The 12475-nt window shown below is 26.1% G+C and overlaps 1 protein-coding gene across 1 annotated transcript; it reads left to right on the top strand.

Moving 5' to 3' along the window:
- Positions 1–8975: 8975 nt before the first annotated feature.
- On the top strand, positions 8976–10221 carry LOC145831302 (growth hormone-inducible transmembrane protein-like). Its single transcript, XM_082938502.1, has one exon. The coding sequence runs from the start codon at positions 8998–9000 to the stop codon at positions 9976–9978; it is 981 nt and encodes a 326-aa protein (XP_082794628.1). The 5' UTR covers positions 8976–8997; the 3' UTR covers positions 9979–10221.
- Positions 10222–12475: the final 2254 nt, after the last annotated feature.

Genomic DNA, 12475 nt, shown 5'->3' with positions numbered 1-12475 from the left:
TAGTAAAAAACTAAATTTGTTGGATAAGTATAATTCCAGCTCCTTCTACATTTTTTGAGATAAATACCTCAAATTATCAGGAAATATTTATGAGATATTTGAAAAAAAAGTCATACTAGGAATTGTTAAATTTTTGACTAAAAAACTTGACTTTTTAAATTAACAAATAAAAATTGTTTGTTTTTTTTTAGTCGTAAACTTTTTATTTCCAACAATTTTAAAATTTGTTACTACAGATTTTAAACAGATTTGTTTTAATTACAAATTAAGGCCATATGGAGGGGGGGTAAAACATAATTTGTTTTTATAAGTTGATCTTATTTTATAGATTTTTTTCTAAGCTTCAAGATGTTTTTTATTGTTTTAAAAAATTCAAATTATTTTTTGAGATATGATCAGTCAAAGTCAGGCCGCATAATAGGTTCCCTATGGGAAGGGAAAACTAAAACAGCAAAAAAAGACTATTTCATTTAAAATCTATCTCCTACAATTTTCAAGCAATCTTCTTCAAACTTTCAGTCTAATCTTTATACAATTAAATAAAAAAGTTACTTTAGAATTTAAATAACTTTTAGTAAAATCTTTTTTTTTTGAAAATAAAACACTTTTTTTTTTTTAATATTTGGGACAAAATATTTATTTTTTTAAATTATTAAAATTCTAAAGTAACGCTTTTACCTTTTATTATAAGGAACGTTTCCTGAAAATTTAAAGAAGATTGCTTGAAAAATGAAGGAGGAGATAGATTTTAGTGAACTTTAGAAATTCCCAGAAAATTGATCCTAAAAAGTTTGCGGTCCTTATGTTTATATTGGAAAACTTTTACAAAAAATTAAATATCTCAAAAGTTAAATTATATTTTTGAGTTCTATAAAAACTGGCTTGTAGTTTGTACTTAAAGCTTTCATATAAAAGCCGAAGTTAATTTTTGTAAAAAAAAAATGTTGGACCCCCTCTATGGCCTTAATGTCATTGCAATTTAAAAAACTTTTTAAAATTACTAGTAAAAAAAAATTGTATATTGGTACTTCAACTAATTTTAAATTGTCATTTTGACTAAAATTTACTATTTAAGGGCATAGAGGATCCAACATGTTTTTTTACAATAAATAACATTTTTTCTTTTATTAAAGCTTAGAGCTTACACCAGGGTTTACCAAACTTTTTTTTTCATATGGCCCCTTTGACAAAACTTCTTAAAAAACTAGCCTTAAATACACTAAGACTTTTTTTTTGTCCTACACCATCAACTCCAAAATATCTAGTATAAGTTTCAATAACACCCTCAAATACACCTGAGACCTTTTCTTCTGCTCTTTTACATCAACTTTAGAATGTCTAGTATAAGTACTAAAACTATTCATAAATACACCTAAGACCATTTTTATCTCTTTGACATCAAAGTTTAAAATAAATCCTTTACAACAAATCTAAAATTTTCAAAGCCGATTTTCTTGGAATTTAAAAAAATCACTAAAAATCTATCTTCTCCATTTTCAAAGCAATATACTTCAAACTTTTAAGAAATATTTGAATGTTGCAAACAACTTGTAAGAAGCAGATTTAAAAAAAAAATTGTTTTTTAATAATTATGATCAAAATTATAAAAACAATTTTTTGTTTGCTTTTTATAAAAAATTTAATAAAAAAACTTAATCGCTTATATATCAATAAATTGCTTCAAATTTTGACAAGCAGTAAAAAGTAACTATTAGATATATTAGTTGTATAAAGAATAATACTAAATTAAAAAACTGTTTAGATTTCGAAATTTTTTTTAAAACTCAGGCTGTTTTAAGATAGTTATGTTTTTTAATAAACAATTCAGAGTAGTTCTATTTTTTTTATCTCAGGTCAGATTTTTTTCTAAATTTTAAATGAGATTTAGTTGACTTAGTTTCAATATTTTATTAATTCATAACAATTTTCGTTGAGGACTTGAATTTTATTAATTTTGAAAATTTAAAAAAAGTATTAGTCTTCAAAATGTCTCAGAATGACACATGTCAGTTTTTAGTCACTCAAGATCAGAGTTCAACAATGAAACAGAAGAATCAAAATTAACAGCCTTTTTTACATAAACTAATATTTAGTGCTGTACAAAAAGGTGTGAAGTTTAAACTACTAGTCAGTTTTAAAGAATATAATTATTATAATAAACTTATATAATAATATATTTTTACTAAAATATTTTGAATCAACCTGTAATTTTTTCATTTTCTTTTTTCTTTTAAGCTTGAAAGTTCACTAAGAATCTGTCTACTTTTTGTTTTTTGAGCTGAAGACCTAAAAACTTAAAGAAAAATTTCTTAAATAATTGTTAAAGCAAATGACAACTTGAAATGTTTTACTTTTAAGAAGAAATTTAGAAATTATAAAAAGCATAATTTATCATCCTGTTTTTATATTAAAAACTTGTGAACAAGAAAAGTTTAAATCTCGTGATAAACTTACTGTAATACTTTAAAGATAATTATTTTAAAGATAATTATTTTAAGTGAAGGAGAAAGAAAGTAAGTTGTGAAGCAGTTTTTTTTTGTCTTTTTTCTTCCATAAGAAATCTATCAAATTTACCAAATTTATTTTCTTATATTTGAAATTACTTTGAATCTTTTTAAGTGGAAAAAGTGACTGATAGCTAAGATAATAAAATAAGTAGTTTAAACACAAAAAGACCAAGTAGTAAAAAGAAGTAGATTTTTCTATGCCACTAACTTGTTATAATTTGTTTATGTTTTATAAGTGTCTAATGATTTAAACATGTTTAAAACAATAAGTTACAGCGTTTCTGAGAAATCTGAATTTGAGAAATTTTGAAAAATCCATAATCTCTGTTACTTTTCTAACAAAAATCACTTGAGAACATGGAAAACCTAAAACTTTAAACAATTTTTACATGTAAAATAACAAAATTTTGATGAGATGTTAAAAATCTATCACATATTTTGTATTAATTTTTTTTTACAATTAAAAACACATTTGAACTACCTTTACAGTATATTTTTAACGTATAAATACTATTTAAGACAGTTTTTTTTACCCAAGGTTGATATTATACTAAACTTAATAAGAATTAATTTTAAAAACCTAAATGAACTTTACACAAAAACTTTGGCAAACCTGTAACTTAGAACAACTTGAAAACAATACAATAGCAATGGATGCAAAAAATAAGCCAAATAGAACTACAATATCTTTTGAGTAGTTTTAAGCTATTTGTATCATGTTTTTGTTTCAAGATTGTTTTACAGTAAATTAAGGATAGGTAAACTTGTACTTTAAAATTGATGGAAAAATAAAATTGTAAATTCAGGAATGAATTAAAAAACCCTATTATTTTATTAAAAAACCAAAACTTTACTTGTATTAGAGTAAATTAAGGGCATAGGGGGGTCAACATTGAATTTTACAAGTTGATCTTGTTTTGTTGAGTTTCTGAGCTATCAGACATTTTTAACAGCTAAAAAAAATTCAAAGGTACTTTCGAGGTATAAAAGAGTAAAGTTGGTGATCTAATAGATTCTAAATGACTTTTTCACTAAAATCTATCTACTCCTTTATTTTTCAACCAACCTTTTTCAAATTTTCACAAAAAGTCCATTATTTAATTTAAAATAGATTGGATGTAGATTTTTTTTTTTTTTCAAAAAAAATCAAATAGTAATCGTTCTTTTTTTTTTTTTTAAATTGTTATAAATTATTATTTTCAAAACCAAACTTTAAAAGTCTTATAACTATTAAAGGATTTTTTCCCAAAAAATTGAGGTCTTAAGCTTAGAAAAATAAAGGAGAGACAGATTTTTAGTGAATTGTTAAACTTCCTAAAAAAATGACACTGAAAAGTTTGAGGTCAATACTTTAGTATTGAAATCTTTTTACAATAAGTCTAAATCTCAAAAACATATTTAAATTTTTATATTCTATAAAAACTGACTTGTAGTTTATACTTAAGCTTTCATGTAAGGGCCAATGTTAGTTTTTGTAAAACAAAATGTCCAACCCGTTATGCCTCAAGATTCAAATTTTTAAAGTAACCAGGGTTAACATATGTTATTGTAAATGTTACAATTTTTAAGAGTATAGTTGAGTTAAATAGGTTTATAATGAAAAGCACTAACTAAAAAGACCAAAAAAAAAACAAATCTAATTATTTTTTTGGTTTTTAATTTTTCTTAAAATATTAACAGTTAGTCAAACTCTAATGTTTGAATAAACCACCCAAAATTTATTTTAACAAAAAATAGTTAATTTAGATACCACCTTTTTTTTTTAATTAAAAAAATTCAATTTGTTTTTGTTTTAAACTGATTAACAATTTTTTTTTTTGAATATAAGGTCTTAGCTAAAAAAAACAATTTATATAGACTTTTAGCAAGCTTTTAAATTTTGATAAAATTTACAATAAAAATAATTGACAAAAAAATAATTGCCGTCAATGATTTTGTATTGTAAACTTTTTTCAAAATTGACAATATCTAAGTTTTGATTTTTATATTATCTAAAGCAGTGCTTCTGGACCTTTTTCAAGTGGCGGAACCCTTTTCCAAACTTCTACTTTTTGGCGGAACCCCTAATTTTAATTTTACATAAAATATTTGATTAAATAAATGTTCTTAATTAAATTTCAAAAGGTTCTGCGGAACCCATTTCAAAAGCACTGATCTAAAGATTGATTTATAATATATAATTAAAATTTTAAAATCAATGCTTTTTGTAAAATAATAAGTTGGTACCTAAATGCTATAAATTCAATAAAAATTGTATGGATCAAAATAAGAATTATGCTATTAGGCGTTTAAACTGTTTTGATTCAAGTATTTTAATATCTATTTAAAATATGTTTATTGTTCATATTTTTATAAAAAATTAAAAGGAAGAAATAAAAGTAAAGTTTTTGTTTTGCTCTTAAGGACATAGGGGGGAAGGAATAAAATACTTTTTTCACAATTTGATCTTATTTTATACAGTTTTTACTAAGCTAAAAGATGCTTTTTACAAATATTAAAAACTCAAAATGTTTTTTTAAATATAGCTGGTCAAAGTCAGAGACAACAATAGGTTGCTTATGGGAGGCGCGAACTTAAACAGCAAATAACCAGAAATCACTAAAAATCTATCTGCTACGTTTTTTTGGATAACTACCACAAAATCTCAGGAATTGTTCTTTGATATATTTAGAAAATTCAGTTGGAAAGAATTTAAAAAAATATATGAAAAACAAACAAAAAAAAGTTTTTTTTTTGATTTTTGATTATAAATTTTTTATTTTTTTTTTTGTTTTAAATTTTGTTGTGACTGAATTTTCTAAATATTGCAAAAATAAATTTCTGAAAATTTGAGGTAGTTATCTCAAAAAGCGTAGGAGGAAATAGATTATTAGTGATTTCTACTTATTTGCCGTTTTGTTTTAGTTTGCGCCTTTCATAAGGAACCTATTGTTGCCTCCGACTTAGACTGGCTATATCTTAAAGATTATTTTGAATTTTTAAAATTTGTAAAAAGCATCTTGTACCTTTGTAAAAACTGTATAAAAAAAGATCAAGTTGTGAAAAAGGTGTTAACTTCCCTATGCCCTTAATATTGCAAGCTAATTCTAAAACTTAGCAAAAATAATCATGCACTGTTTTTTTTGTATTTATAAATATATTCTAATAAACTAAGTCAGCCCAAACTTTGTTTTCTTTTAAATTTTGTGTAAATTTACAATAAATATGTTTTGTTAATTTGAAGTTCAGAATTACGTAATTTGCTCAATAGTTTAGGTCTATAACAACCACAAAAAGTACTTAAAACACTTAGTACTTACTATTTACAAGTAAATTATATATACAGAATCCCCCTTTTTTTGATTTTTTTGTTTTCTTAAGTTTTTTGCATTTATTTATTATACCAAAAAACACTTGATAAAATATTAAAAAACACAATATTTTTTTAAATTTTTCTACTTTTGTCAAGTGATAAATCTATTTATAACTGAAAAATAACTCCATATTTAATTTATAATTTTGTTAAGTTATAAATCATGAAAAGTTTGTTAAGAAAATATATTATGAAATAAAAAAAAAGATATTAGCTACAAAACTTGATTATTACATATTCAATTGCTTATGGTAAAATTTAGCTATTATTAAGTAAGTATATTTTTAAAAATTTTGTAATTTTGTTGGAAACAATGAGAGATCTAAACTTCAATAAATTTAAAATTATAGTGATTAAGGTTTTTTTTTTAATTTGTTATAGTACCAAGTTTCTCTGTAAAGCTTCATCAATTATGGCCATAGGGGGGGGGTCCAACAATTTTTTTACAAAAATTAACTTTGGCTTTTATATGAAAGCTTGAAGTTCAAACTACAAGCCAGTTTTTATAGAATTCAAAAATACCATTAAACTTTTGAGATATTTTATTTTTTGTAAAAATTTTCCAATACAAATGTATGAACCGCAAATTTTTTGGGGTTAATTTTCTTGGAAATTTTAAAATTCACTAAAAATCAATCTCCTCCTTCATTTCTAAAGCAATCTTCTTCAAATTTTCAGGAAACATTCCTTATAATAAAAGGAAAAAACGTTACTTCAGAATTTTATTAATTTGAAAAAATAAAAATTTTATCAGAAAAATTTAAAAAAAAGTGTTTTTTTTTTTTCAAAAAAAATATTTTTACAAATATTTTTTAAAATTCCAAAGTAAAGTTTTTTTGTTATTGTATAAAGATTAGACTGTGAAAGTTTGAAGAAGATTGCTTGAAAAATGTAGGAGATAGATTTTAAATGGAATAGTGTTTTTTGCTGTTTTAGTTTTCCCTTCCCATAGGGAACCTATTATGCGGCCCAACTTTGACTGGTCATATCTCAAAAAATAATTTGAATTTTTTAAAACGATAAAAAGCATCTTAAAGCTTAGAAAAAACTCTATAAAATAAGATTAACTTGTAAAAAACATGGTTTACCCCCTTCCCCCCTATGGCCTTATAAAAATTCAATTTTTTTCGTAGTTCATAAAATGGAAAATCAGTCTTTTATAACTTGATAAAATTTGTAGTTAATTAAAGTTAGAGCAAATATACTTTCATAGTTGTAAAAATTACCAGTGAGCTTATTTTTATTACTGCAAAGAAAACTGATCAATAATCTTTAGGTTTTTTCAGATATTACAAGGAACGTTTCCTAAAAATTTGAGGTGTTTAATTCATGAAATGTAGGACAGGGTTGCCACAAACTCATAATACTTTTGATACTGAAAAGATTTTGAAAATCTCAGTATTACTCAGGATAACTCAGGATATTATGATTTTATCTTTAGCTGACTCATAGTTTTTATAAAAACTTGAAATATTTTTAAGATTTCTGAAAATCTCAACAGTATTTTGTCAAGACTTTGAATAAATTTTTGTTTTGATATTTAGTTATTTTATAACAAATTTTGTTGAAGAATATGATTCTTATTGATGATGAAGAATTTTCAAATATTTTTTTTGGAATTTAAAAAAAAAACTGGATAACTCTGGACAGATTAAGGTCAATCAGGATAGGTTTTGGTCACTAAGGACAGTTTTATACTTTTGAGTTGAGCAACCTTGGTAGGAAGAGATATGTTTTCAGTTAGTTTTTTTTTAATTTTTAGTTTAAGCCTCCCTTAAAACTGTGCTCAGAACTGTGAAAAAACTCAGATGTTTCAGTGCATAAGATTACTCAGGACAGTTTTTTTAACTCAAAAAGTGGCAACCTTGAAGATTATTGTCCTACAAGTTAATTTAGTGGCAATATTTAGATACTTCAAAACCAATTTTATTGAATAGTAACTATAGTATAGTATATTATGATATTGTTCATTTATTTAAAAAAAAATAAAACAAGTTAGTTTGTTTTAGGGCATTTTTAGTTTAAGCCTCCCTTAAAACTGTGTTCAGAACTGTGAAAAAACTCAGATGTTTCAGTGCATAAGATTACTCAGGACAGTTTTTTTAACTATTCACTCGACATCTTTTGAATTCAAAAAGTTGCTACTCTGTTAAGATAAAAAACAAAATTATAAACACAAAACTTGTACTAATTTACTTTTTACAGTAAAAATTTTTTGAACATCTTGTTAAACTTATCTTTTTACCTTCTTACAAGCAAATTCATCATAAAAATTTTAACAGCAAACACTGTTGCACCATCTTATATTTTATTTTCAGTTTTTCACCAAAAAAAAAGTTTTCTCTGTAAAAGTTCAATAAAACGTTCTGAGCAGCTCAGCTCAATCATTTTATTGAAGTTGATGTATGAATCAGCAATACAGTTTGAGTCACACATTTAAATACTTAAAAAGGGATTTGAGGGGTTTTTTATTTAAGTCATTTTATACATACCTAAAAATTCAAATCAAAAACAACAATTTTAACTCAATTTTCTTCTTGAACAACATAAACTTGATATATACGCCCAGATTTTTAGCATTTTTTATTAGTTTGCAAAACTTCAGAATTTTTAAGTTCAAATGCAAGAAAACTTATAAAATTAAGTTTAGGAATCAGTTTGTTTTATTTCTAATATATTGTGGAATTGTGAAATTCTTTGTTGGTAATATTTGTTTTAGCTGAAAGTAGAATGTTAAATATGACTATAGCGGTAAGATGACAATTCAACCTCAGACAACTCAAATTTTTGTGATATTTTTCAGTGACCATAACTATTACCATTGATAAAATAAGTCGTAATGGAATATATTTTATGATTTTTTGGTAATCCATACAGGCAAAGGGGTTATAGGTTCAGCTGGTCTAACTAAATTAAAAATTCATTTCTAATTTATCTATTTAATAATTAATAACTAATGTAAAAACTTATTTGTTTCACTTTTTTTTAAATTGTCAAAAAAAAATTTTCTGTTTTACAGGTTTGATTATAACTAATTTTGAAATTTTGTAACTTTAAAACGAAATTTTTTAAAGCTGAATTAATACACATAGTAACAAAAATATACTTTCAGATTTTTTTATAAATACACAAAGAAACATGCTATTACAAAAAGTCCTCACCAGCAGACTGCTGCTCCACTCCATCAGAAGCAACTGTTCAAAACTGAACACCTCAAAAACCACAATCTCCACCTCAGCAAGACTCGCGCTCCGCCAGGGAGGCAGGAACAAAGTAAACACTCAATCAAAATTTGGTGAAAAAGCAATCACCACCGGTCAGTATTTTGCCGCTGGAACCTCCCTGGTTGGCATGGGCGCTCTGTGCTACTATGGCATGGGCATGAGCAAGGAAACGTCGGCAATTGACAAGGCAGTGATGTGGCCCCAGTATGTTAGACAGCGCATCAAGGACACTTACATGTACTTTGGCGCCTCCTTGGGACTGACTGGTATTTCAGCCTACGCCATCGCCCAGAACCCTACCCTGATGAGGTTGTCAATGAGCAACAGCATTATGGGTTTGTTTGCCAGTCTCGCCCTGCTGTGGGGTTCAAGTATGTTATGCAGGAGCATTGATTACAAACCGGGATTCAACGCAAAACAGATGACTTGGCTCCTCCACACGGTCGTTGTTGGAGGACTCATTGCTCCCCTGACTTTGCTTGGCGGCCCGTTGATGGTCAGGGCGGCCATGTACACCATGGGTGTTGCCGGAGGAATCAGCACGGTTGCGTACTGCGCCCCCAGCGAGAAGTTTCTCAACTGGGGAGGTCCACTGGCAGCTGGGTTCGGGGTAGTGTTCCTGGCATCGATAGGTGGCGCCTTTCTGCCTCCCACCTCGGCGGCCGGCATGACCTTGTACAGCATCAGCATGTACGGGGGGTTGGCTCTTTTCAGCGCGTTGCTGCTGTACAACACGCAGAAGGCTGTGAAAATGGCAGAAAGCTACCCCCTGAGTTACAGCGGCAAGCAGTATGACCCCATCAACGCCAGCATGGGAATGTACATGAACGTCATTAATATTTTCGTCAGAATAGCCGTCATGCTGGCTCAGAATAAAGGTAACAGGAGAAGGTAAAAATATTCACATGCATTTTAACAATTCAGATCTAGTTCCTGTTTTTTTTTATTGGCAGATTACAAATGATATATAATTTTAAGCACAGACTGTTTTAAAATCTTTAAAATTTTAACAAGTAAATCTAAAAGTTTTCAACATTCACTCAAATAAGTTTAGGTTTTTTTATGTAAAGAGTTTTGTTTATTTTAGTAAGACTATTTTCGTAATTTTTATTCAGTGTAATTAAATTTTATCACTGTCTTATATGTACTTTTATACTATCTTCTTGACAGGGCTAATAAAAATAAAGTCTTTAACAAGTTTAAATGTTTATTACTATTTAAAAAAGATAATACTAATAACTTGCTGTGCATGGTTTGATCGATACTAATTGTATTTATTGAAATGTAATAAATCATTCCGTCGTTTTATGCTATATATAACACAGGAATTTATCAAGAAGTATATTTTAAAAATTGTTTATAAAAAATTAACTGTGTTATGGTTTTTAAAATACATGGTGCAGTTGTACATGACTGTGATATTAATTTATTCTTTAAAGAATTTACTTAATATTATCTATAGTTTAACTTTAGTTTTAATATTTTATTAATCTTTGACAAGGTCGGAATTTTTTACCACCGAAACCTGGTAGGAAAGTTAATTCGCACTTGTATTATTAATTACTTTTTCCAACAAATGAAAACTTATAAAACTAGGTCATTTTTGCAAAAAACGATTAAAATTTACTTAAAAAAATTATAGTACCAAAACAACTTTAAAACAAAAACTTAACAAACAGATCTTAAACTTTTAAGGATAAAACCAAGTTAAATCGCTAAAATATTACTTTTTTTTTCCTGGTTTTCCAGAGTCGTACAGGAAACCAGTCAAAACTTGCCCCTGCAATTTTTATAAAAGTATAGTAGTTGACTATAACTGCTACTTATGTTGTGAAATTTGCGTCTTTTGAATTGACCCAGTTCTTAAAACAATAATCTGTTATTAAACGTTTTAATTGGAACGATTTGAACCAGTTAGATTATTTTTCAACTAAACTAAGGCATCCAAAAGTTAAATTTGTATGAGATATTCTTGATCTGCTTTAGACTTTTTAGAACTAAAAAAAAAGTAGACCATCAATAAACTCTTACTATAATAGTATCTGACTAATTTTCAAGCTACAAAGATCGTTAATATAGTTTTTTATACCTAATATTATTGTTAATTGAACGAAAAAAAAGTCGTTCAATAAAAATAAAAGTTTAGTCCAAGGACTTGGTGCACGAAAAAACCTTTCGGTTATCGAGTCATACACCAGAACAGTTTATTGTCATGTCCAGGACATAATATTAACTATATTTCAGAAGATTAATTACTAACTAATTTTTTGAAATAAGTTTTTCTGCATTACTACTTAACTTTTTTTTATATAGTAACAATTAATCTTTTAAAATAATACAAATTAATTCAATAAGGTTATTTAATGCGGCTACTAATTGATTTGTTAAAAGTATTCTTGCTACACCTTTTTTAATACATATTTCTTGTCTTTTTTATGTATGTATAAGTTAAGGTATCATTTTACATGTTGTGAAAACATAATTATAAGTTAATGTAATAAACAATTAATGTTGAATGATTTATAAAACTTACGATAAAAAGAACTTATAAGGTAATTTTATTTTGATGACAATGCAAAATACAACTTTTCTTCATTTAAACTTAGTATTAATTAGATATCAAACCAAAATAGTTATATAGAAACTGCTAAAAGTTGTGTTTTTGTTAAAGCTCCTAATGTATGCACTTTTGCCGAAAAGTTTTTTCAAGGTGTAACAACTTTTACTAAATCTAGTTTATAAAACAATATTTTAAATTCACACAGGATAAAAAATACATATTTTAGCTTAACAAGCAAGTTGGAGCTAAGTTAACAATAGTTGGAGCTAAGTTTTAAATCTTAGAATCCATAAGAGGAATTTCTATACTGGTGATTATGTAAATAAAAACTGAACGAAGTTCTAATGTGTTTGAAAAGTTTAATGTTTTTTTTTCAACACTTTTCAGTTTTACTTAAATTATTCACACACAAGTTTTATTTTAGAATGTTTAAATTTACATGCTTGGTTTTTAAAGTACAATTCTGGATAAAAAATCTCGTTAGTAGTTTGTTGTAATTTATAAACATATTTATGTTATAGTATTTACATCATAAAATCATTTACTTCCGATTTTTTTTAGTATTTAGTATTGAACTTTTATAAGTCTAATAGTAGTGAATTTGTTGATCTTTATTTAAAAAAAATTCAAGGTAACTGAAATCGAGAAAATTTTTCACTTATTTTTTATGAAAGTGCTAGGTATGTAAAAACTGAACTACTTCATAAATAGGCTACTCCATAGTGTTTATATAATTAAAAACACTAATTAGTTTTCTAACTAAAATTACTTTTATCATTTTCTTGTAAGAATATTTACATATTCAAACACTAAAAACAACAGATTCAATCAG

This window comes from Thalia democratica, chromosome 3 (genome assembly GCF_965202585.1).
Source record: "Thalia democratica chromosome 3, ktThaDemo2.hap1.1, whole genome shotgun sequence".
Classification (NCBI taxonomy): Eukaryota; Metazoa; Chordata; class Thaliacea; order Salpida; family Salpidae; genus Thalia; species Thalia democratica.
This window is presented reverse-complemented; position numbering and strand designations above follow the sequence as displayed.

Bases quoted from the DNA above. Each gene is read 5' to 3' on its own strand.
- LOC145831302 (XM_082938502.1), top strand. From the start codon at position 8,998: ATGCTATTACAAAAAGTCCTCACCAGCAGACTGCTGCTCCACTCCATC.